A 27,537-nucleotide genomic window follows, 5' to 3' on the forward strand; every position below is an offset into this window, starting at 1 on the left:
AAGAGCGTGAATCCCACGTGACAGGAGCTAGCAAATTGCCTGGTTCTCACACTCAAGGAGGTAGGTTGGTTCTCTTCTACAGCTCTTATATTATTGGTACAGCTACAGAGCTGGTGGAAAACCTTACTGAACAGGATGGGAAGACTATTCTTAGGATCTATCTTACAACCCATCACAGGAGCTCCCAGATGTGCAGTTGCTCAAGATGATCTGTGTCATCAATAACCTATAGCATTCAATATTTTTACTATACAAGGTTCAAAGAAGGGCTGTTGCAGAGGTTATGAATTCAGATGTAAGAAGTTGAAAAGTGAAGTTAAAAAGTGAATCAGTTAACCCAGTCTTTAATTATGTAGGTATTCTTCATATAGTGTTAGAAACCTTATGGGTGGTGTGACTGCAGCTCGTTACACAGATGCAGGCACTGTCAAGAGATATCCAATGTCAACTTTAAACAGTAAGCTCAAAAGCATTTACTGGAGTATAGTACCGTGAAATTCATAAATCTCTTGTACCATTCTCCCCAAAACATTAAAAAAACGAATCTTCTCTTATATGCTTAGAAGAGGGACTAAGAGTCGCTCCAGGGTTTACTGTCCTGTGGGGAAATCTCACTTTGGCATAGCTAAAATGAGTTTAGAGTGACACCACCTATTTGTGGGGACCACGTTATAACAAAGAATGATGCCCCAGAAATAGATGGTGTGTCAGGAGGTTGGGGTGACTGATGCTATGCTCAGTATGCCAGCTTTCTATGGACAGTCTCTTTTCTAACAATGATTGAAAAACACTATGCACTGGGTTGCTACCTAGAGCCACCAACAGTGGTTAAGAAGTGGCAGCAAGGCTTTTCATTCATCGCTTTGTTTTTGCCTCAGTCCTCCTGAGCTATAGAGTATGTCCAGGCGAGGGCTTGAGCACTCTGTGTTGAGGCATCCCAAGCTGAACCTATCCAATGAAGCACAACAAAGCTGAATCACCTCTAGGTATGCTTGTGTCATAAGCGGATGGGATCTGGACGCGCCGTTAAGTTTGGACTGCACCTACCGGGGCAAAGTTGAGAGTGACCCCTTATGCAATTGCACAGCAGAGGTAAAACAATGTGATGAACTATGGCAAAAAGCCTCAAATGTGTTAAGAAAAAGAATATGTGGAATACATAGGCAAAAATATCTCCACTGCATAAAAGGGGTTTGGGCTCAGATGTTAGGAAGGACTATTTGGACGAGGAACAGGAGAAGACATACTTTACATTCCCTTGGTTAAACCTTAATCATTAAGTGTGTAGAGTCTACAGAATTAACCAATTATTGGCATGGATAAAAGGAAATGACATATTGTCAAACGGTTCCATGTTTAAATATCGATGTAAAAAATATAGTTTACAAAAATATCGATGTAAAAATATTGAATACAAAAATATCGACTCCCTATACTTAAAGAGGTAAGTACAATAATATTGAATCAAAAATATCAAAGTAAAAAATATAGATGTAAAAAATATCAACTTAAAAATATATATAACTTAAACAAAATATATTAAATAATATTAATATTTTAACTCCTTCCATGCTCATGACGGAGCCGCTCCGTCATGAGCCTCGGTTGAGCTGTGCTCATGACGGAGCGGTTCCGTCATGTCCCGCTCGGCGCGCCTGCGCAGCGCGAATTCCGCGCCTCCGCTGGACGTTCCATTGAGCGGGCGGGGCCATGACGGAACCGCTCCGTCATGAGCACAGCTCAACCGAGGCTCGTGACGGAGCGGCTCCGTCACGAGCATGCGAGCGCCGCTCGCCCCCCTTCCCCCGCTAGCGCTGCGGCGGAATTGCCGCCGCAGCGGAGGAGTTAATAAAATAAATTACATTTAATATATATTTTAACTAAATATAACAAAAAAAAGTAATTTAAAAAAGATAAACACACAAAAATGTGTACATATACATATATTTACTTAAATACATTTTATTAACTATTATCTTTATTCAATTTATAAACTTCTTAAATTATATAGAAATAAAATAAATACATATATCGATAATTTAAAATAAAATAAAACACCCTATAATTAACAATTATTGGCATAGGATAAAAGGAAATGACATATTGTCAAACGGTTCCATGTTTAAATATTGATGTAAAAAATATCGTTTACAAAAATATCGATGTAAAAATATTGAATACAAAAATATCGACTCCCTATACTTAAACAGGTAAGTACAATAATATTGAATAAAAAATATCAAAGTAAAAAATATCAACTTAAAAATATATATAACTTAAACAAAATATATTATATAATATTAATATTTTAATAAAATAAATTACATTTAATATATATTTTATCTAAATATAACAAAAAAACGTCATTTAAAAAAGATAAACACACAAAAATGTGTACATATACATATATTTACTTAAATACATTTTATTAACTATTCTCTTTATTCAACTTATAAACTTCTTAAATTATATAGAAATAAAATAAATACATATATCGATAATTTAAAATAAAATAAAACATCCTGTAATTAATTAACACATTCAACGATTATAAAAAAAATAAAAAATACATTTAACAACACAATAATTACAATAGCAGAGAAAATACTGGATAGCGGAGAGGTAAAAATTACTATTCCCGCTCCAGTGAGTGCAACAGTAGGGAAGGTGTTGGATAGTGGATGGGGTTAAAATTACTAATCCCACTCCACTGAGTGAAAATCAGGGAAAGTGTTGGATAGCAGAGGGGTAAAAATTATTATTCCCTCTACAGTGAGTGCAACAGTAGGGAAAGTGTTGGATAGTGGAGGGGAAAAAATTACTATTCCCACTCCAGTAAGTGCATATCAGGGAAAGTGTTGGATAGCGGAGGGGAAAAAATTACTATTCCCACTCCAGCGAGTGCAAATCAGGGAAAATTTTGGATAGCGGAGGGGTAAAAATGACTATTCCCACTCCAGTGAGTGCAAATCAGGGAAAATTTTGGATAGCGGAGGGGTAAAAATGACTATTCCCACTCCAGTGAGTGCAACAGTAGGGAAAGTGTTGGATAGCAGAGGGGTAAAAATTACTATTCCCACTCTAGTGAGTGCAACAGTAGGGAAAGTGTTGGATACCACACCAATAGAAAAAAAATCAACATTTAAAAAAATGTAATTTCAATTATTAACATAAATAATATTGAAATTTAAATATACTATTATTAAAAAAAGATAATAAACATTCATGAATTACACATTATTTAACACGATAACATCCACAACACACACCTAAAATTAATTACACAATTACAATTAATAATTACGAATTAATTAATACAAATTAATTAACAAATAATTAATGCATCAATAAAACAATTACTTCTCACCATTTACACCTATAAACACCACAACACACACCTAAAATTAATTAAACAATTACCATAATTAATTAATAATTAATTCAAATAAATTAACTATTATTAATTAATGCACACATGTAACTCAATAACATTAAAATTATGAATAAATATACATTATTCAATAAATGACATATAATTAAATTACTTCCCACTCTATTCTATAAACCCACAACCGCTACGGAACTAAAAACGCAAAATATATTATGAACTAATGTATTAACTACTATAAATAATAAATAAAATCTATATAATTAAATCACTTCCCACCCTTTTCCCTTATAAACCCACAACCCGCTATGGAACTAAAAACACAAAATTGTATTTAAAATAAGGAATATGCTACTTACCAGTATGCATCTGTTCTTGGCATAGAGGGCTGCAGAGTGGTACATTTATGAATAGATCGCCATCTGGTGTTGGGCTCGGATGATTGCACTTGTTTTTCTTCTGGAGAAGTCTTTGTCGTCATCGATGACTCCTCCTCTGGGTGTTAGTGCGCATGGGCATCGGCTCCATCCTTAGATTGTTTTGCCATAGTAGGGTTTGATGGAGTAGTGTAGTAGAATACATAAAGATATGCCCATGTAAGTGTATCTAAATAAGATAATGTTGGGACAGACACAGGTTTCCGGGGAGGCAGGGAGGGCATGTACCACTCTGCAGCCCTCTATGCCAAGAACAGATGCATACTGGTAAGTAGCATATTCCGTTCGAGGCATATGGGCTGCAGATGGTACATTTATGAATAGATTATACAGCAGTTACCTCCCTAGCGGTGGTCACCCGTGTCTGTCGCAACTGTTCGAAATAGAGTTTTTAATACAGCTTGGCCCACTCTGGCTTGTTGTGTAGCCTGCACATCAACACAGTAGTGCTTTGTAAAGGTATGTGGTGTAGACCAAGTTGCTGCTCTACATATGTCATCTAGGGGAATGTTTCCCAAGAATGCCATAGATGCTCCTAGCTTACGTGTAGAATGAGCTCTAGGAGGAACAGTTAATGTTCTCTTTGCTTTTATGTAACATATTTGTATACATCTTACAATCCATCTAGCGATGTCCGCTTTAGAGATAGGATTGCCCTTATGTGTTGGGGAAAATGCTACAAATAGTTGTTTAGTTTTCCTGAAACTTTGTATCCTTTCTATGTAGTACAAAATGGCCCTTTTGACATCTAGTGTATGTAGGGCCCTTTCTGCTACCGTCTGTGGCTTTGGGAAAAAGACTGGTAGTTCCACCGGTTGATTGATGTGAAATGCTGAAATTACTTTAGGCAAGAACTTTGGGTTTGTTCTAAGAACCACTTTATTCTGATGTAATTGTAGGAATGGTTCTTGTATTGTCAGTGCCTGTAATTCACTTACTCTCCTGAGTGAGGTAATGGCTATAAGGAAGGCCACCTTCCATGTAAGGAATTGTATTTCACACCTATGCATAGGTTCGAAAGGTGGTCCCATTAGTCTGGTGAGTACTACGTTGAGGTTCCAGACCGGGGAAGGTGGTAATCTTGGTGGAATGACTCTTTTAAGGCCTTCCATGAAGGCTTTTATCGCTGGCACTCTAAACAGGGATATGTGCTGCCTGTTTTGTAGGTACGCTGCTATAGCTGCTAGATGTACTCTGATAGATGTATACGCGAGATTACATTGCTGTAAGTGTAGTAAGTAGCAAATAATCTCCTTTGTCGATACGTCCAGAGGGTTGATATTATTACTGGTACAGTATATAGCAAACCTCTTCCACTTAGCTGCGTAGCATGCTCTGGTGGTGGGACGTCTCGCTTGCTTAATTATCTCCATGCAATTTGGGGGTAGATCTAAGTACCCAAATTCTAGGATTTCAGGAGCCAGGTCGCTAGGTTCAGTTGTGTGGGATCTGGGTGCATTATTTCTCCATGGTTCTGTGTAAGGTGCATGGGTAGAAGTCTTAGCTTTTGGTGTGGCACTTGTGAGAGTTGCAGGGGCGTGGTGAACCACGGTTGTCATGCCCACGTGGGTGCTACTAGTATCATGGTCATTGAGTGTTGTTGCAGCTTTCTGACCACTAATGGGATTAGTGGGAGAGGGGGAAAAGCGTATGCAAATTTGTTGGACCAATTTATCCATAACGCATTGCCCTGCGACAGGTGGTGTGGGTACCTGGACGCGAAGCTTTGGCATTTTGCGTTCTGATGAGTGGCAAAGAGGTCTATCTCTGGTTGTCCCCATCTTTGGAAGAATGGCTGCAGTATTTGTTGGTGCAGTTCCCATTCGTGTATTTGTTCCGACTGTCTGCTTAAGATGTCTGCTATCTGGTTTTGAACTCCTGGTAGGTGTTCAGCTAACAGATAGATGTTCTGAGGAATGGCCCATCTCCAAATTTCCTGCGCTAGTCTGGATAGTTGGAGAGAGTGCGTCCCCCCCTGTTTTTGAATATAATACATTGCTGTCATGTTGTCTGTTCTGATCAGGACTGCCTTGTTGGTAACATGCATTTGAAAGGCTTTTAATGCTAGAAACACTGCTAGTAGTTCTAGATGATTGATGTGCAGTCTTCTTGCCTGCACACTCCATCTTCCTTGTACTGTATATTTCTCCATATGCGCTCCCCATCCCGTGAGCGATGCGTCCGCTGTCATTGTCACCTGTGGAATTGGTTCTAGGAACGACCGCCCCTTGGCAATGTTTGTTGTGTTCCACCACTTCAGAGAGCGGTGTGTGCGGTCGTCTACCAACACCAGATCTGTAATCTGTCCTTGAGCCTGATTCCACTGTGTCGCTAAACATTCTTGTAGCGGACGCATTTGTAGTTTGGCATATGGTATTAGCAGTATGCAGGATGACATCATCCCTAATAGCTGCATGAACACTCTTGCTGTTAGTGAGTGTTGTGGCTGGAATCTTAGAATGATTGTAAGCATTGTCTGGATCCTGACTGGATTGGGGTATACTTTGGCTTTTTCTGTGTCTATAGTAGCCCCTAAATATTGTTGAACCTTGCTTGGTTGCAGGTGTGACTTTGTGTAGTTCACAGTGAACCCTAGTCGGTGCAGCATCTGAATTGTCTTTTGTGTGTTATGAAGACATTCTTCTTGTGACTTGGCCTTTATTAGCCAGTCGTCCAGGTATGGGAAGACATGTATTTGTTGTCTTCTTAGGTGGGCTGCAACCACTGCTAGGCATTTTGTGAACACCCTTGGTGCCGTCGTGACACCAAACGGAAGGACTTTGAACTGATAATGTTGTCCTTCTACCACAAACCTTAGATATTTCCTGTGGGCTTTGTGAATCGGGATATGAAAGTAAGCGTCTTTTAGATCCAGTGTAGAAAGAAAGTCCCCTTTCTTCAGTAAAGGAAGTACTTGTTGGAGCGTGACTATGTGGAAATGTTCCGAATTTATGTATGCGTTGAGAGGTCTTAGGTCTAGTATTGGCCTTAGAGACCCATCCTTTTTGGGAATTAGGAAGTATAGGGAGTATACTCCTGTTCCTTGTTGTTGCTTTGGAACCTTCTCTATGGCATGCTTTTGTAGCAGAGATAGTACTTCTTGTTTTAACAGTGTTAAGTGATCTTGTTTCATTGGACGCTGTTTGGGGGGGATGTTTGGTGGGGTAGATGTGAGTTCCAGGCAATAACCATGTTGGATAATTTGTCTCACCCACCTGTCTGATGTGATGTTTTCCCAGACAGGTAGGAACTGTGATAGGCGTCCCCCGACCGGTGTTATATGGTCTGGGGGGAGCTGTATGAAGTCACTGCTTTGGGGTTGGAGAGTTGCGGTTGTTGTTGTTTCCGCGACCTCTACCCTTGTTGTTGTTACCTCTGTAACTACCTCTAGAATTACCTCTGGGTGATGTCGGTGTAAAAGAGGTTTGTTGCTGGCTTGTACCTGTATTTTTGGATCCTCCTCTATAGGTGGACCTACGAAAGGAACCTCTTTGGGTCGGCTGTTGCAATGCTCCCATTGATTTAGCCGTTTCCGTATCCTTTTTCATCTTTTCTAAGGCCTCATCTGTCCCTGTGCCAAAAAGTGTTTTCTCATCAAAAGGTTGGTTCAGTAATGATGTTTGTACCTCTTGTTTGAACCCTGAAACCCTGAGCCATGCATGTCTCCTTAACATGATGCTTGTGTTTATGGATCTTGCTGCAGTGTCTGCCGCGTCTAGGGCGCACTTGATCGAAGTGTTAGTAATTAACTTCCCTTCCTGTATGAGTTGATCTGCCCTCTTTTGATGTTCTTTAGGGAGATGTGTGATGAGTTTTTCTAATTCATCATAATGCGCTCTGTCATACCTTGCAAGTAGTGCTTGTGTATTAGCTATGCGCCAGCTGTTTGCCGCATGAGATGCTACTCTCTTGCCAGAGGCATCTATTAGCTTAGACTCTTTGTCAGGAGGTGGAGCTTCTCCTGTAGATAAAGAGTTTGCTCTCTTACGAGCGTTTGTGACCACTAGTGATTCTAGAGGAATTTGTCCTTTGATGAATATTGGGTCTTTTGAAGCTGCCCTATATTTCTTATCAATTCTTGGGTTCAGTACCCTAGCCCTCACCGGGTCTTTGAATATCTCTGATGTGTGATTGAGAAGGCCCTTAAGCATTGGTAGTGTTCCTGATGTTCTTTGTGCAGCAGGTAGTGTTTCTAATAGGAAATCCTCTATTTGAGGTTCTGCATGTAGTTCTACCTTGTGGTATTTTGCTGCTCTATTAATGAGTTGCGCAAAACCAGTATTATCATCAGGAGGTGAAGGTTTTGACGGATACAATTCAGGGTCGTTATCGTTATCTGACCCTACATTGTACTGTTCCCATGGGTCTGCCTCCTCTGGGATTGTGTCTTCATCATCCCCAGGATGTTCTCCCTCCCCTGTGTCACTTTCTACATCTGTTGTAGGTGTAGATGGTCGTGTGGGAGGAATAGTTGGCCTATTGTGAGGAAGAGGAGAAGAGGGTGTGTCTCTAGGTTGTGGAGAAGGGGGAGGAGTTGTATTTGTCCCCATTGTTCTCTTCTTCGGAGGAGTTTTGTCGTCCGACTGTTCATTCTTCCTCTTTTTAGGTAGTTCTGTGACTACCTTGCCAGTTTGTGGATCAATAAACAGAGTCTTTTGTTTAGGATCGGTTTTATATTCCTGTGTCGGTACCGCAGTTTTCGGGTCCGAAAGGTGTTTTTTCTTCGGACTGTCCATTTGTATTTTTCGGCACCGAGATTTTATTCGGATCCGATGTCTTCGGTGTCGAGGATGTCTTCGGTGTCGAGGTTGTTTTCGACGTCGAAGCGTGTTTCGGTGTCGACATGGACTGTTTCGACTTCGAGCTTTCCTTTGTATGGAGCTTCGGTGTCGATGTCTGGGTGGGTCGTTTATCGGAACCACCATGATGGGAGACCGAGTGTTTCGGTTTCGGTTTCGTTGCCGGGCCCGAAGGCGGGGCGTCGGAAACTTTTTTCGGTTGTCTGACCGGGCTCGAGGGCGGGGTCGACACCGTGCGGGGTCTGTTCTTTGGTAAAGGGACGTCGTCACTCACGGTTTGTTGGACGTCGATTTCCTCGACGTCGGACTCGTCCGCTTCCGACCCCGCCTCGTCGCCCTCTTCTGGGTGCTGGTCCTCGAACAGCTCCGGGATTGCTTGTGACTGCATTCTCGATACCTCGTGTCTTCGGGCTCGACGGTTTCTAATCGTCGATTTTGAGGAAAATGCTGCACAGGCCTCACAGTCCCTGGATTCGTGTTCAGGGGACAAGCAGAGGTTGCACACCTCGTGTAGGTCCTTGTGTGGGAACTTAGCACCACACGTTGGACATTTTTTGAATGGAGTCCTTTCCATGGACTCCGGGCTGGACTACGTCGAGCTGGTCTTCTCGTAGTCGTCGTTCTTCGAAACGCGTCGAGATGGAAGTGTAGTCGCGTTCGACAACAATACCGTCGAATTGGAAAGGGTTACGCGCCGAATATAACTTTCTTTATCGAAGTCGATCCAGAGCGCTTCGATCCTCATCCGAACCCGATGGCGGAAAAAAACAATCTAAGGATGGAGCCGATGCCCATGCGCACTAACACCCAGAGGAGGAGTCATCGATGACGACAAAGACTTCTCCAGAAGAAAAACAAGTGCAATCATACGAGCCCAACAACAGATGGCGATCTATTCATAAATGTACCATCTGCAGCGCATATGCCTCGAACATATACATTAACTACCAAAATAACACATATATAAAAATACAAACATTTCTCAAACAAAATACTAAAATACATAAAAATAATATATCGATATTTGTAACTATATTTTTGTACACAATATTACTAACCTGGCAATCGATATTCTTGTCCACGATATTTATGAATCTCGATTTTTATACATCGATATTCTATGCCCTGTACCTGTCAAACATGTATATTCTGCTGGGGTGATGCTGGCAAACAGTTATGGAATATATTATTCTACATCTAACTGACCTGTATCCGATACCTACTTTATATCACACACTGTGTAATCTATTATTGTATATATAAATGTGTGATTATTTATAGGTCCTTTATATCACTGCTTTCAATATAATTCAATTGAAAAAAAAAATGAGGGGACCTGGGGAATAACTAGCATTTAAGAAATGATGGCTCCAGCATTTTTAATCCATTACTTTTTGTAATACATATCTTTTCCTTTCATTTAAAGCAAACATAACAGAAAATGAATGTTCTAATATTCCCAATAAATCTACAAGTACAATCAGGTTCATGAACCCTTGACATTTCAGCATTAAGGTAGCAGGACAGGTCCAAGTGAGCCACATGAGAGCAAAGTAAAACAAATATTCTTTGATTCAGATTAAAATATTACATCTTCTGAAATTTAGATTTCTAGAGATTTTACCTGTACCCCCAGTGGTTGATCAGCTTTTCCGATATCTATATTGTTTCCATCCAGTGTCTCCCTCCACAATCCCAAGTATATCCACCAGGATGAGACTTATTACCCACAGCGCAATTTACTAGGAAAATGAATGTTAACTGCATACAGGTTGTGAAGAATCTGGGAGTCAGGTTTGATCACGACCTGTCATTTAAACAGCATACCAGCTACATATCGGGGATCTGCTTCCACACCATTGGACTCCTCCGTAAGGTCTTTCCACTTCTACCTGACTCAGTAAGGAAAACGCTTGTTCAAGCGTTGATCCTCAGCCGGATTGACTACTGTAACGGTTTGTTACTATCAGCCAATGAAGGAGTGCTGGATAAACTGCAGGTGATCCAGAACACGGCGGCTCGCCTGGTTCTGAATGCCCCTCCGAGAACCGCCTCCAAACCTCTCCTGAATCGCCTACATTGGCTTCCAATCCGACAGAGGGTCAAATGTAAAATATGCTGCCTGATCCACAAATGTCTGAATACACAGGGACCAATTTATCTAGAACGGAAATTCATTCCTTATGTTCCAGTACGATCTCTTAGATCTAGTAATAATCTCCTTCTTGTGGTCCCTCACATTAAAAAAGTAAGACACGGAGGCAGAGCCTTGTCTACTACTGGCCCTAAGCTGTGGAACAAGTTACCTCTGGCCTTAAGACAATGTAAAGAACACCTGACATTCTGTAAACTTTTAAAAACCGTTCTTTTTAAAAATGAAGTCTAGTTCATCCCCGCATTATCAATATGTTGCTGATTTCTGGTCAAAAAGCGCAGAGATACTCCTGTCGGAGTGATTCAAGCGCTATACAAACTCACAAATAAATAAATAAATAAATACTTCATATTCAGTATTTGGTGTCTTACAGAGAATTAAGCTTTGTGTGATGAATTGTCTGACTAGCTGCTCTCCTCCAGACGTTGATACTTGACCATTTACATACAAAATAAAATCAGAGCAGAAATGGGAGGCCATTATTTCTACACCAGACAGAAAAAGGAGTCCTGGTTTAAATCCGAAAAACAAGCAATCTGGAATGTTTAAAAGGTCCTCCAAACAGATGAGTCCCAGAGTTAGAAGCAGAATATTTGGAATGGGGACCTTCTCAATATTTAAGGTATTTCAATGGTCTTTATTCAAGAACAACATGGAATTTCAAACGTTAAGAAACACATAGCTATAAAGTCGTATATGGGCTTATGTCAAACTTGCCTGAAACAACAAGCACATGCATCAAGAAACAAAGACAAAAATCTACACCAATGATACTTACTTTTAGTCCTGGAAATCCAGGAAAGCCCTGTGGACCCTGCAAGGAAATTCAAAAGAGTCTCAATATGAATTTTAACAATTCATGAATACTGGTCAATCATTGTAAATCTGCCCTGAAAGGTCCCTGACTGATTTTGAAGAACCCTTGACTAGTTCCCACATTTGAAGGTAAAATAAAACTCTTGCCCATGGATAGGTCAGTCTCTAAAAACATGTCATGCACTGATCTGATGTGGGAATTACACGAGCATTTATTTATTTACTCAAACAAGCATTGGAAATGCAATAGGTCTCGCATTAGGAAAGTTTGAGCTATTGGTATTGTAAATGACACTTTTTTTATTTATGTGTTGGTTTTGAAAGTAGCAAAATTAATAGCTTTGTCAGTTACAATGTCAATAGTTTTAACTTTTGCAAATGTGACACCTATAGCATTTGTAATGCAATGTGGGTTGTATTTACGTGACTTAGATGTCTTGATATTACAAATAACAATGGCTTTTAATTTTGTAAATAATTAATACTTAAAAGTTATTGTAATTTATAATGGCAATAGCTTAAATGTTTGTAAATAACTTTTGTGAAGATTATGTTCAGTGTATTTTATTGTGACGAAAATCCAAGAACATTGCATTTGCACCTACACACACACAGAGCCACACACACACACACACACATATAGATGTGGTAGTGGTGGATCTGGGGGATATGGTGGTGGTGGATGTGATGGTGGATGTGGTGGATGTGGTGGATGTGGTGGTGATGGTGGATGTGGTGGTGATGGTGGTGGATGAGGGGGTGGATGTGGTGGTGGATGTGGTGGTTGTGGATGTGGTGGTTCTGGATGTGGTGAAAGTGGTGGTGGATGTGGTTGTGGATGTGGTGGTGGATGTGGTGGTGGTGGATGCGGTGGTGGTGGATGTGGTGGTGGTGGATGCGGTGGTGGATGCGGTGGTGGTGGATGCGGTGGTGGATGTGGTGGTGGTGTATGAGGTGGTGGATGTGTTGGTGGATGTGGTGGTGATGGATGCGGTGGTGGTGGATGCGGTGGTGGTGGTGGATGTGGTGGTGGTGGTGGATGTGGTGGTGGTGGTGGATGTGGTGGTGGTGGTGGATGTGGCGGTGGTGGATGTGGTGGTGGTGGTGGATGTGGCGGTGGTGGATGTGGTGGTGGTGGATGTGGTGGTGGTGGATGTGGTGGTGGTGGTGGTGGATGTGGCGGTGGATGTGGAGGTGATGGTGGATGTGGTGGTGGATGTGGAGGTGATGGTGGATGTGGTGGTGGATGTGGTGGTGATGGTGGATGTGGTGGTGATGGTGGATGTGGTGGTGGATGTGGTGGATGTGGTGATGGTGGATGCGGTGGTGGTGGTGGATGCAGTGGTGGTGGTAGTGGTGGATGGGGTGGTGGTGGTGGATGTGGTGGTGGATGTGGCGGTGGTGGATGTGGTGGTGGTGGATGTGGTGGTGGATGTGGTGGTGGATGTGGAGGTGATGGTGGATGTGGTGGTGGATGTGGAGGTGATGGTGGATGTGGTGGTGGATGTGGTGGTGATGGTGGATGTGGTGGTGATGGTGGATGTGGTGGTGGATGTGGTGATGGTGGATGCGGTGGTGGTGGTGGATGGGGTGGTGGTTGTAGTGGATGTGATGGTGGATGTAGTGGTGGTGGGTGTGGTGGTGGTGGATGCGGTGGTGGTGGATGTGGTGGTGGTGGATGTGGTGGTGGATGTGGCGGTGGATGTCATGGTGGATGTGGAGGTGATGGTGGATGTGGTGGTGGTGGTGGTGGTGGATGTGGTGGTGGTGGTGGATGTGATGGTGGATGTGGTGGTGATGGTGGATGTGGTGGTGGATGTGGCGGTGGTGGTGGTGGATGTGGCGGTGGATGTCATGGTGGATGTGGAGGTGATGGTGGATGTGGTGGTGGATGTGGTGGTGGATGTGGTGGTGGTGGTGGATGTGATGGTGGATGTGGTGGTGATGGTGGATGTGGTGGTGGATGCGGTGGATGTGGTGATGGTGGATGCGGTGGTGGTGGTAGTGGTGGATGGGGTGGTGGTTGTAGTGGATGTGGTGGTGGATGTAGTGGTGGTGGGTGTGGTGGTGGTGGAAATGCAATAGGTCTTGCATTAGAAAAGTTGGAGCTATTGGTCTTGTAAATGACAAATATTTTATTTATTTGTTGGTTTTTAAAATAGCTAAATTGATAGCTTTGTCATTTACAATGCCAATAGTTATAACTTTCGCGAATGTGACACCTATAGCATTTGGAATGCAACATGTTTTGTATGTACGTGACTTAGATGGCAGCTCTGGTTGTTAGGCCACATCTCTAGAGAGCAGGAGAGTGCAGCAGGGGAGAGAAGCACAGCAATGCAATAGGTCTCGCATTAGGAAAGTTTGAGCTATTGGTATTGTAAAGGACACATTTTTTATTTATTTGCTTGTTTTGAAAATAGCTAAATTAATAGGTTTGTTATTTACAATGCCAATAGTTTTATCTTTCGCAAATGTGCCACCTATTGTAACACAATATGTGTTGTAGCACTGAGTGGTGTGTGGGTGAGGGGTGTGAGGGTGAGGGGGTGTGAGGGTGAGGGGGTGTGAGAGTGAGGGGGGGTGAGAGTGAGGGGGTGTGAGGGTGAGGGTGTGTGAGGGTGAGGGTGTGTGAGGGTGAGTGAGGGTGTGTGAGAGTGTGTGAGGGGGTGAGTGTTAGGGGGTGTGAGGGTGTGAGGGTGACTGAGGGTGACTGAGGGTGTGTGAGGGTGAGGGGATGAGGGTAAGGGTGTGTGAGGGTTATGGGGTGTGAGGGTGAGGGTGACTGAGGGTGTGAGGGTATGAGGGTAAGGGTGTGTGAGGGTGAGGGGGAGATGGTGAGAGGGTACGAGGGTGAGGGGGGTGAGGGTGGGTGAGGGTGTGTGAGGGTGAGGGTGTGAGGCTGAGTGAGGGTGAGAGGGTTGTGAGGGGGTGTGAGGCTGTGCAAGGGCGGGGGGCCCTGTCTCGGCAGCTGTGGAGCCGGAGTGGCAGCCGGGATCGCAGCGCAGGTGAGGGGTGAACGGGCGCCGTCAGCCACCACGGAGGGACCTATGTGGGTTAATATTTATGGAACGAGTGCACTTCATCTGAACTTGAGGTGTGTTTTTGTGCACAGTAAGCACCGATTAGGGGACCTCAAAAAAGAGGTAGGGTTGGTGTTTATATACTGCGTTCTTGGTATGCGAAACATTGGTAAAACCCAGCTGTCTGCCTCTAATCCTACCGGCGTGTGACGAGCGGCTACTCGCTCGATTTGTATGTGGACACACGTATTGGACAGCAAGACCTTCCGTGTACATCGGGCATTAAGATGTTAGCCGCGGCCCGCGGGGCATACAAGGAACCCGCACACCGCCTGGAACACCCTTTGTAAAAAATATATTTATATATTTTTTTATTTTTTACATACACAGCTCAAGTAAGGATTCGACATGGGTGTACAGAGTACGTAGACTTATCCCTCTTCTCTTGGTCTCCCTTTCCACTTATCCTCGCCAGTAACCCCGCAATCTAGCATTGGGGTTATGGAAAACCTGCAACCGCAGCTGGCCGAGTTTAAGGGAGGGGGGGACGGGGAAGGTCATGTGCAGTCCGACCCCTCTAATTGGTGTGGACAGGCCTGGCACTGGCTGCTCAAGTCTGTGCTCGGATTCTTTCTATTTTGATTACATACTGCGTTGATCAATTTTTAAAATATTACACTTGGTTGCCTCTTCAGTATCTCCTAAAATATTGTATACTTTAATGATAGGGGAACACTGCATTTTGCGAAGTATGTGCGGTCACTGTCAATCTCGTGACTGCTGCTCGGAACTTGCAGACGTCTATTAAAGAATCCTTCATTTATAACAGCGGCTGTCACTTTTGTGTCGGTAGTTTAAGTTAATATGGTACGCCCTGTAGAACGATGGGCTGGGGTTTGTGCACATGCAATTACAATGAGAAACAAGACGGAGGGAAGGCAGAGAAGGGGGGGGAGGAGAAATGCGACACGGCGGGCAGGGGAGGGGGCGGAGCGGGGAGAGCGGCATGAGGGTGTGAAGCAGCCGGGGCCTTTGAAGTGAAGCTAAGCTTCACTTCAAAGGTGTGGGAGGAGTGCGGCTGAGGGAACAGACGGCGATTTGGTGATGTGCACGCGCATTTTAGGTCAATGCGCTTGCGCATTGACCTAAAAGCCACGGGCACAGCAGCAAATCGCCACAGTTAGGTAAGCTTTGTTTAAAGCCCTATAGTCTCGCTTCTCTCAATGCGCATGCGCATTGATAGGTCACGAGACCTAAAAACTACTAGTCCTACCAGATGGTAATATCAATAATTAGCACCATCTATTATCTAGAAATGTGAGGATCGTTCAGCCAGTCATAAGGCTTACAATGCAGACGTTGTTTGCCTGTATTCTAAGAACTCTCAAAGTGAGTAGAAACAGATATAGCTAGTGGGGAAGTGCTTATATATATATATATAGAGGTTGAGACCGCTGCACTGGTGCTAGTGGTATGACTACTCATGCTGATCACCTACAGATCTCAGTTGGTTTTTACACTTCTTGTGCAGCCAATGTTTTAGTTCAGACCCATACATTTTGGGAAGGCAATTAGGAACTGTTAATGCCCTTAGCAGAGGGTAGTGACTTCTAATTGTTCAACCACTAGTCTAACATATGCCACTAACTGAGTAGATAAGCCAAGGCTATACTTTTTCCTTACCCTAAAGAAGATTTGAAAAAGGCTGAGAATTTAGAAGAAAAAAGAAAATGAACCCACCTGTAAACCTGGTAGTCCACGAGGTCCAACAAAACCCTCGGGACCCGGTGAACCTTGAGGCCCCTGCATGAAAGAGAGATCAACAATTCATCATAAAAGAACAATTATTAAGTAATGAAAGAAAACCAGAAATGTAAGGCAGATCAACAAGTACTATCAAAATTATATTGATCCGTAGAACTACACCAGGAACTTACACTTTTTTAGTACAGCGGAAACATAGAGAAAAATCTGAAAGCGAGAGAGTGTGAAAGCTGCCCAAAGATCTGGTCTACTGTTGATTTTCTTATCTTAAGTAAACTTAGTAGAATGCATGGGGAATACACGTAACCTATTCGAAAATAGATTTCTTATTGTCATATTTCGTATCATGGATGGCATTGAGCTTCTCTTATGATTCCCAAATCAACATAAAGAGACCTGTTTACCTGTTCAAGGGGATTAATAAAGCAAGTTACAAACATAATCATACTATGTCATTAACTGATAGATATTTACTTGGATTGTGTGATTCAATGTAAACCAATCAAGTTTCCCTTTTAATAAGGGTAAATGAGGTTTGCAACCCACAAGGAGGACTGAAGAGGTTTGTGGTGTAGAAATCTTTTTTTAGGTTACCTGCTCACAGTGAAAAGTGCATACTGCAGTGGAATAAATGTCTATTTCTAGATGTATTAAGCATTATTATCTACTCCTGTAGGAATAACAGGAGTTAATTATCCTCCCTCTACTTCTGAGTGCGAGCCAAATGTGAGGTTGTATAACAAATTAATAGCCGTTATTGATCTGCAGGTAAAAGCAATAATTATATTTTCAACCCCCCCCCCTCAAAAAAATTGGGAGTGTTGCGGAGGCATGAGCTTTTGCCTGAAGAGATTGTAAAAAAAATGGCTTTATTTTGCCCCAGCACTTCCTCAGTCTTTTCATTAGCAGCCTGTTTACACATGGCAGTCTGGCCTGCACCTTTTGTTTGATGTTGCTTAGAAAAAAGCCTAATCAGTTAAAAAACGTCGAAAAATATTTGCTTACGTTTTAAAGGTTGTTGAGGTCAAGAGGGATGTTTTTGTCCTATCTCTTCAGGTAAGAGAAAGTTCTTGCTCCAGACCCACAGTGCACTTGAGGGCCATTGGAAGATATCAGATATCATGCTTCTTTTGCGGACCTGTAACAATTGCTGTAGCTGCAATGAGAGCATTCCGATTGGCTGGAAAGCTCCTTGCATTGCATCCAGGCCGCTAACATTTTTAGCAGAGGATTATTTTTTTAATTAGAAATAAAAATCGTTATTCATCAAACCCTAAATGATTACGTGATAATGCTTGGGGTTTGAAGAGCAACAACTTGTGTTTTAAGTGAAAGGATGTTAAAATATCTAAATTGATTGGCTCTTTTGTCTTGTTTAATAGGTTTAACAAAATTCATCCTGAAGAAGGGAATTTTCCTGCTGAAATATGCTGAGGCTTATTATACTTAATCCAAAATTACATCTGTTGTGAATAAACAATAAAATGAACCATCTTCCTGAAGTACTGCAATATAAATGAAGTTCATTCCATCCCATTGTGCACTTCTCACTTCAGGGAAATTATGCATAAACGTTTTTTTACCATTTTTTATTTATTTAATTGTGATCTGGGTGTCCGGGCGGAGCACCTAAATACGCCAACGTATTGTTACTGGAAAGCTTGAGAGTGGGGTGAAAAGGACTGATTACAAGGGTGTTTACATGTTTTATGCAGTGAAACAAAAGTTATGACTGGCCAAGCAAAATGGGCAGGAATTTCCCACCCCCAGAGTTACTGATACAGGGGTATCGGTAACTACCGGGCTTGGGAAAATCCAGGCCATTACAAGCTGGACCCTAACAGACCACTAAGAAATAAAGAATTACTTGGGAAAATCTGTAACACTGGTACTAATTCCCCTGGTAATTTCACATTTTTCTCCATGCTCACACAGATTTTGCCTGTTTTCAGCAACCGAAATCTCCGGGTAAAATAAAAAGATCCGTGGTTCTTCCACAAATCTCATAATTCCGAAGCGGTTTATGGCCACATGGGATTATTAGGTCATTCATATTGAAGGCCTTATATGTTGCAATTTGGAAGACTGCCTTGAAAAAGTATCAGCAACCCTTCCTTCTGCTGTAAGAAGTAACTGCTCCTAGCAGTCAAGTGCTGGGCAGAATAATTCAATATAGTAGGCTGTGAGCTTTAGGCTTCATTGAGGTTTGTTGACTTGAAATCAAGTTATAAATCAAGTTAATCCGGAATCAATTTCAAACCCTTATACACTTGTAGGTGAAGGATACCTCAAATATAAATGAGATATGTAAACGCTTACAACAATTTAATTTACAAAACATGCTTAAAGATAATAGCTGCATTAGAACTTTGCTTCATCTTCAATACCGATTTTTTTGCTACGACTTTGGAATCAATGTTCACCTTGGAAAGAGCAGTGGACAGATGGCAAAGTATTTTGAGCTCATAACCTATGGAGTAACTTTCTGAGACAAGCATTGGCAAATCCAATAGGTCTGGCTTGCTTTCCGAATCCTGACTATAATGTCAAAAAAGTCTGCTGCAGTGAACATAACAAAACAAACTGACTGCCTTCACAATATACAGCAACTATAAGACAAATAATATAATGTGTGGTGCTGCAGTGTACTTTGAGATGTAAAACAGTCCCTCATGCATTACAATACAAGAGTACTCTAGGAAGCAGAATGATACACCAAACAGCCAATATAGCATGAGGTGAGTGAGAAATACTGCTCTGGGAAGAGGCAGAGCCCACACTGTGTATATTTTAAAGAATTGGTAACAATAGGTAAGCAGACAACTGTGCTGCAAAGCCAGACCTAAAACTAGCATTGTCAAAGCCAATAGGTCTCACCTATGAGATTTTTAGCCGTCTGTACAGCAGAGCGGTTATAAACGGAGAACCAAGGGTGCGCGGACTGGGCTGGGAAGGCAAGATAACAACAGAAGGTGGGTTGTAGGGGGTGGTGAAGCAAGCTGACAATAGAGTGCAGATGGGAGGGCTTGGGGAAGCAAGCAGGCAACTGAGTGTGCAGGAGGGGTTGGGGTGGCAATCTAACAATGGGGAAGAAATGGGGAAGCAAGCTGACAATGGAGAGCAAATGAGATATGATGGGATGGGGAGCAAGGTGACAATGGAGGGTGGGCAGGAGGGACTAGGGCAACATGTTGACAACAGAGAAGCAAGCTGACAATGGAGGGCAGGTGGGAGGGGTCAGGGGCAGCAAGGTGAAATTGCAGAGCGGCAGGTAGACCTGGGAGAGAAGCTGACAACAAAGGGAGGGCAGGAAGGGCTGGGGCAGCAAGCTCAAAATAAAGGGAAGGCAGGAGGGTATTGGAAAGCAAGCTGACACAAAAGGGTAAGTGGGAGTGACTGGATCAGTAAGACAAAAAAAAAAAAAAAGGAGGGAGGGCGCGAGGAACTGGGCCCGCAAGCTGAAAATGGTTCAGCACATGGACTACGGAGGGCAGGCGAGAGCAGATGGGGAAACACACAGACAATGGAGAGAGGGTCTGAAGAAGCAAACAGACAATGAAGGGTGGGTGAGAGGGCTGGAGGAGAAAATGGACAAGGGGCTGGTGGGGAAGTAAGAACAGCAAGGGAAGGTAGGCAGTAAGGAAGCAAGAATGGCAACAGAGGGAGGCTGAGAAAGAGGAAGACGGAAGGGGGAGAAGTACACGAGGGAGACATCTGGACATCATGCACTCTTGTAGAGCACTTAAATAGAAAATTAGTGCCTGAAAATGAGCAGTGGAAGTACACACGTAATGCATTCAGGATCCAGGGGAGGGGTAAACACAAGAAGAGGAGGGAAAGCCTACAGAAGCTGGCCAATAAGAAGCAACCAAACAAGAGTGACAAAAAATTCAATCAATGGTAAGCAGTGGGGGAACACAAGGCCTACTGTAAGCTAACAACATGTGACGCAAAAGACAGTGCATGCAAAGTTTTAGGTAAGACCTACAAAGGAAGAAGAGCAACATGATGTCCTGAGACCTGTGAGACCAATGTGGCGTAAGTCTCACACCTTTAAAACAAATGTAGCACATGTCTGATGAAGAGGCCTGGGAGTCCTGCTAGCACAGGACTGACTGAATAAAAAAGGATTCTGATACACCAAGCTGATGAAATAGTGGTTTCTCTGAATATTCTGCTTATATGTACTGCCTTGTGGAAGTAGCAAATGCATACCAGCTCCCTGCAAATGTGGACCTCCTATTGAGGGGTCTTTGAGATTGGACATGGTAATGGGGTTCATTTTTTTAAATAATTCAAATGCCTGTCAGCATGTATGACGGCACATTCCCTCAGCCCCAGAAGAGATTATTCACAAATATGTGTGTGTCAGAAGATAATAGTGCTGCACATTCTATAGATATTTTTGGTGGTATTTTTATAGGAAGCCTGGTTTATGCTCTACAAATTCAAATACATACATACATATACATTTTAAATTAAGGAAATCTAGTATATTTAAAATAATATATCAACCTTACAGTTCTAATAAACTTGAAAGACAGTGTTGGGCGAAACAGAGTAAAGGAAAAAGAGTAAACAGCCTTCATATAACATATTCAAATAATGTCTGCCGATGCATAATTCACATTCAAGTTACTAGTGCAGAGATCAAGTGAGCCTGTTCAGAAATGCAGAGAAAAAGTTTCCAATGATATTAACAGTTTATTCAGCTGAGTTACAATTCAGCTATACTCTGCTATTAACGAGCCACCATTGGTAAAAGTCAAACACTGCGTTTCAGACTCGCGTTCTTTAACTCGTGATTCTTATCTGCAGATTATATACCATCATCCCAAATTTGCATTTGAGGTCACCTGATAATAGCAGCATGTAAAAAAAGAGAGAAAGAATCAGCACAAATCGGGCCGCATTCAAATAATATAGCAACCTAAGAGAGAAAGCCAATTCTACGAGGCATTGCAGGGACTGCTAGGTGACATTTCATCAGACACAGCACATGGATGTCTTGTTCTGAATACCCGCACAATAGGGACAAACAAAACCATCTGTGGTCTGCAGAAAATACGGAAATTAATTTAATGAAAAATATACTTACAATAATGCCCTCCAAACCAGGAAATCCGTCATCCCCCTAAAATGTACATAATAAGAATGAAATCTTTAGGAAACTGATTTATGCACATAGAACAGACAACTAATCTCAATGTCTTTCACCAGGCCAACTTTCACAAAAGAAGTTGAAAAGAAAGGACTACACCTTTCCTAAACTGCAAACTTTCTTATCTTTTTCAGTCTTTGCCCCGCACCTTCTTAGTTGTAAACTTTCATAGCTACTTCAGTCTTTGTCCCTCACCTACTGAGAATGAAACTTTCATAGCTACTTCAGACTTTGTCCCTCACCTATGAGATTGAAACTTTCATAGCTACTTCAGACTTTGTCCCTTACCTACTGAGATTAAAACTTACATAGCTACGTCAGTCTTTTTCCTCATCTACTGAGATTGAATCTTTCATAGCCTCTCCAGGGGTTGTCCCTCACCTACTGAGATTGAAACTTTCATAGCTACTTCAGTCTTTGTCCCTCACCTACTGAGATTAAAACTTTCATAGCTACGTCAATTTTTGTCCCTCGCCTACTGAAATTGAAACTTTCATAGCTACTTCAGTCTTTTTCCTCACCTACTGAGATTGAAACTTTCATAGCTACTTCAGTCTTTGTCCCTCACCTACTGAGAATGAAACTTTCATAGCTACTTCAGACTTTGTCCCTCACCTACTGAGATTAAAACTTTCATAGCTACGTCAGTCTTTTTCCTCATCTACTGAGATTGAATCTTTCATAGCCTCTTCAGACGTTGTCCCTCACCTACTGAGATTGAAACTTTCATAGCTACTTCAGTCTTTGTCCCTCATCTACGGAGAATGAAACTTTCATAGCGACTTCAGACTTTGTCCCTCACCTACTGAGATTGAAACTTTCATAGCTACTTCAGTCTTTTTCCTCATCTACTGAGATTGAAACTTTCATAGCTACTTCAGTCTTTTTCCCTCACCTACTGAGATTGAAACTTTCATTGCTACTTCAGACTTTGTCAATCACCTACTGAGATTGAAACTTTCATAGCTACTTCAGTCCTTTTCCTCACCTACTGAGACTGAAACTTTCATAGCTACTTCAGTCTTTGTCCCTCACCTACTGAGATTGAAACTTTCATAGATACTTCAGTCTTTGTCCCTCATCTACTGAGATTGAAACTTTCATAACTACTTCAGACTTTGTCCCACACCTACTGAGATTGAAACTTTCATAGCTACTTCAGTCTTTGTCCCTCACCTACCGAGATTGAAACTTTCATTGCTACTTCAGACTTTGTCAATCACCTACTGAGATTGAAACTTTCATAGCTACTTCAGTCCTTTTCCTCACCTACTGAGATTGAAACTTTCATAGCTACTTCAGTCTTTGTCCCTCACCTACTGAGATTGAAACTTTCATAGCTACTTCAGTCTTTTCCCTCACCTACTGAGATTGAAACTTTCATAACTACGTCAGTCTTTGTCTCTCACCTACTGAGATTGAAATTTTCATAGCTACTTCAGTCTTTGTCCCTCACCTACTGAGACTTAGATTTTCATATCTTCTTCGGTATTTGCCCTGCACCTTCTTAGATATAAACTTTCATAGCTACTTCAATATTTGTCCCTCACTTTCTGGGATATAAAATGTAATATCTCCTTCAGTGTTTGTCCCTCGCATTCTCAGATGTAAGCTTTAATGTCTACATCATTCTTTGCCCCTTGCCTACAAAGCTGCAAACCTTTATATCTACTCCAGATTTTGCCACTCACCTGAGAAGCAATCTCTCATATCTAGGTCAGTATTTATTCCTCACCAACAAAACTGCAATCTTCCATATCTATGTCAGTCTTTATTCCTCAAATACTCAGAACATCTTTACTCTTCACCAACTAAGATGCAATCTCGCATATCTACTTCTGTCTGTCCCTTACCTAGTAAGATGCACACTTTCATATCTACTTCAGTTTTTGTCCCTTACATGGTGAAAGGCAATCGTCCGTGTCTATGTTAGTCTTTCTCCTCAAATATTCAGATGTAGTCTCTCATATCTACTTCAGTCTTTACTCTTCACCTCCTGAGATGCACTCTTCATATCTACTTCAGTCTTTACTCTTCACCTCCTGAGATGCACTCTTCATATCTACTTCAGTCTTTACTCCTCACCTCCTGAGATGCAATCTTTCATATCTACTTCAGTCTTTGTCCCTCTCTTCCTCAGATGTAATCTTTCATATCTACTTGAGTCTTTGTCACTTGTTTATCAGCACTTTTTACATTCTTGGGAAAGTTTTCAATTTTAGTTAGTGTTGTTACCAGAGTAAATGATAAACAGCTAGACAGAGCTGCTTTACGACACAAGATCGGTCCTTTCAAGCTTGAAAACCTCTTTATGAGCTGAGCTGGGACACAATGAGTACAAAATAATAACGAAAAGTTCACACACAAGACTACAGTATAAACCATTCAGTTTACGTGGATTATACAGCCAGCTTCTCAGGAGCTGGACCCTGAATCACCACTGATCGACATCATGCTACTTTGCTACTTATATCAGAGCAGGATAAACAAAAGAAGAATATGTTGTATTGTGCAAAACGATTTTGTCACCAATGGGGCTGGTTCAAAAAACCAACCCGAGGCAGCAAACGAATGGTTTCTTACCTGTAGGTGTAGTTTTGTAGCGTGAAGGTCTTTCTGGATTCAGTATGCTGTGCATTATTCCACGGTCTAGTGGTTGGGTCCGGAATCGTAGTCCTTTTTCTATTTTTGTTTTTTTTAGTCGCCCATGTGGGCATCGATGTTCCACCTTTTGGTGTCCTTCCTGTAACGTCGGCGCGCTTTCTGCAGAAGCTCCCACCCTTGGGCACCATCTTCGGATTCTTTCTTTTTCTTGTTTTTGTGTCATGTTTGTGCATACTTTTCCAATCTTTTCAAGTTCTTCCTTAATATAAAGGAATTCCAGTTTTGTCTCTTTGAAGTGTCTGATTGTATGTTGTCTTTGTATTTCCTCCTCCTCCTGCCTCATCTTTCTGGCGGAGGTGGGTGGGCTCGCTAGTGAATCCATAAAGATCTTCAAGCTGCAAATCTACACCGACAGGTAAGAAACTATTCGGTTTGCAGCGTGAATCTTTCTGAATTCACTATGATGTGCATAGACTTTGTAGCGGTTCGTTATGTTTGTGGCTGCTGGGGGGAAGATGAGCGTTGGTTGTTGAATATATGTTGAAGCACTTTCTGTCGTACTTGTGATTCCTTGTTCATTTGTATATCCACATAGTAGTGCTTAGTGTGCGTGTGCACTGAAGCCCATGTTGCCGCCAGGCATATGTCTTGAATAGGTGTGTTAGCCAGGAAGGCTATTGTTGCTCCCTTTTTCCTGGTAGAGTGGGCTTGTGCCCCTCCTAGCAGTTCTTCTTTTTTTTATAATATTTTATTGCCCTCCTAGTAGTTCTTGACCTACCTTCTTGTGGCAGAATTGTATAGTTTGTGCGATTCATCTTGCGATGGAGCCCTTTGTTACTAGTCTTCCCAGGAATTTGCTTGCGAAGGACACAAAGAACAGCTTTGTTTTCCTGTGCTCTTTAGTTCTTTCCATGTAATGCATTACTGCCCTTCTAGCGTCCATAGTGTGTAGTGCTCTTTCCGCGCTTGTGGATCGTTTCTGAAAGAAACTTGGTATCTGTAATGTCTGGTTCATGTGGAGCCTTGACACCACCTTTGGCATAAAATGTGGGTCCCTTCTCATTACCACCCTGTCATTGTGTATTTGAACGTAGGGTTCCTGTAGCGTCAGCGCTGGTAGCTCGCTTACCCTGCGTAGCGAGGTGATTGCTTCCAGAAAGGCTGTCTTCATTGTGTGCATTTTTAGTGAGGCCTTATGGATGGGTTCAAAAGGCGCTTTCATAAGCTCTGTTAGAACTAAGCTACGGTTCCATGCCGGTGGCGGCATCCTTTTGGGTGGTGCGATCCTTTTAGCCCCTTCCAGGAATCTCTTTACTACTTGGGATGTAAAGAAGCTCTTTCCCGTCTCCCCTATTGTGTAGGCTACTATCGCTGCTAGGCGTACTGTCAGCGAGGTAGAGCTTAGGTTATTCTTTAGCAGGTGTATTAAATATTTTAGCACAGTTGATTCCTTGGTCATTTTCTTGTGTAGTTTTTCCCTGATGCACCATTGTGTGAATCTTTTCCATTTCGCCACATAGCACCTCCGTGTGGTAGGTCTCCTTGCCTCCCGTGGCACGCAGTGTGCTCTCTGGGAGTTTTAGGTGTGCAAACTCTACGTCTTCAGGAGCCATGCAGCTAGGCAGAGGCTCTCTGGCTCTAGGTGGAGCACCTCCCTGTTTTGCATGGAGAGCAAGTCTTTCCTTTTTGCGAACTTGTGGGGTGGTCCCTGCGCCATCTCCACTATTTGAGAGAACCAGGTCTGCCTGGCCCACTGTGGTGCCACCAGAATCAGTGTCATGTTGCTGCTTCTGCATTTGCTGAGAACCCTGTGTATCAGTGGTATCGGGGGGAAAGCGTAGGCAAATGTTTTCGACCAGCTTATCCATAGGGAATTCCCCTGGGATTGTTCCCTTGGTTGCCTGATGCAAAGTAATGGCATTTTGCATTCTGGTGTGTTGCAAATAGGTCTATCTTTGGTCTTCCCCACTTCTTGAATAACTTTTGCGTTTCCTGTGCATTAAGCTCCCACTCGTGGGATGCTGATGTCTGTCTGCTGAGCCTGTCTGCTTCCACGTTGTCTTTTCCTGGTAGGAGTATAGCCAGGAGGTCTATTTCTAGTGGGATTGCCCATCTCCATATATCCTAGTTTGGATAGTGGGACCGGTTGTGTTCCTCTCTGTTTGTTGATGTAGAACATCGTTGTTGTGTTGTCGTTTTGTATCAACACTCTCTGCTTGTACAGTTGCTTCTGGAAGGCTTTTAGGGCAAGGAACACGGTTTTCAGTTCTAGGTAGTTGATGTGTTTGATCGCATCTGTTGGGGGTCCACAGACCCCGCACCTTGAGCTGGTTCAAGTGTGCTCCCCATCCCCTGTGGGATGCATCTGTGGTGATGGTCACTGTTGGGTTTGGTGGTGTTTAAGGCTTCCCCCTTGCTATGTTCTCCTTGTTCCACCACGCTATTTCCTCCTGCACTGCGGGCGTTACAACCACTAGATCTTCCCAACTCCCTGTAGCTTGTGACCATTGTTGTTGGAGCCATTCCTGGAATGGTTTCATGTGGAGTGGTGACTAGTTGTATGCAGGACGCCATCATCCACATGATGTTGCTCGCTGTCCTCACTGTCAGAGTGCGCCCCTTCTGGTATTGACGTGTCGCCTTCAGCAGGGCAAGTGTTCTCTTGTCGCTGGGGAACACCTTGCTCTGTATGGTGTTTATCTGTGCGCCTAGGAAGATCTTCACTTGTTCTGGTTCTATCGAGGATTTCCCCCAGTATATTGAGAATTCCAGTTCTGTCAGCGTCTCTGTGACCCGCTGTGCATGTATTTGCCATTATTTGTAGGAACTTGCTTTTATTAGTCAGTCGTCTAGGTAGGGGTATACATGAATCCCTTCCCTCCGTAGGTGCGCTGCTACCGCTCCGAGGCATTTGTTGAAGACCCTTGGTGCGGATTTTAATCGGAAGGCAAGGGCTGTGAACTGGTAGTGTGTATTGTCGATGGCAAATCTCAGTGATGTTTGTGTTGTCTGTTCATGGGAATGTGTAGGTGGGCATCTTTGAGGTCCATGGTGGCCATAAAGTCTCTGACCCTTATCTGAGGGATGCCTTCTTGTTGGGATGTCATTTTGAATCTTTGAGTCTTTATGTATTGGTTTAGGAACCGTAGATCCAGGATGGGTCTTAACGTTTCGTCCACCTTTGGTACGAGGAAGAAGTTTGAGTACACTCCCTTGTTCCTTTCTTTGAATATTACTGTTTCTATTGCCTCCTTGTTTAGGAGTTCTTGTGCTTCCTTCTGGAGTAACGCAAGTTATTTTGCTGAGCGCGCCTTTCTTTTTGGTTTCCTGTTTGGAGACTTCTTTTCCAGTTTTATACAGTATCCGAACTGTATGATGTTCAGTACCCAT

The 27,537-nt window shown here is 42.7% G+C and overlaps 1 protein-coding gene across 2 annotated transcripts in view; it reads right to left on the reverse strand.

The window, feature by feature from the left end:
* Positions 1-27,537, reverse strand: part of COL4A6 (collagen type IV alpha 6 chain) — a 907,271-nt gene that overhangs the window by 391,169 nt on the left and 488,565 nt on the right. For both annotated transcript variants that reach the window (XM_078688783.1, XM_078688784.1), the window contains 3 exons: positions 21,481-21,516; positions 16,359-16,421; positions 11,558-11,593 (listed from right to left, as the gene is read on the reverse strand). In XM_078688783.1, the coding sequence (XP_078544909.1) occupies positions 11,558-11,593; positions 16,359-16,421; positions 21,481-21,516 (135 nt within the window). The remainder of the gene's footprint in view (positions 1-11,557; positions 11,594-16,358; positions 16,422-21,480; positions 21,517-27,537) is intronic.

The sequence above is a fragment of the Lissotriton helveticus genome, chromosome 4_1 (assembly GCF_964261635.1).
Source record: "Lissotriton helveticus chromosome 4_1, aLisHel1.1, whole genome shotgun sequence".
NCBI lineage: Eukaryota > Metazoa > Chordata > Amphibia > Caudata > Salamandridae > Lissotriton > Lissotriton helveticus.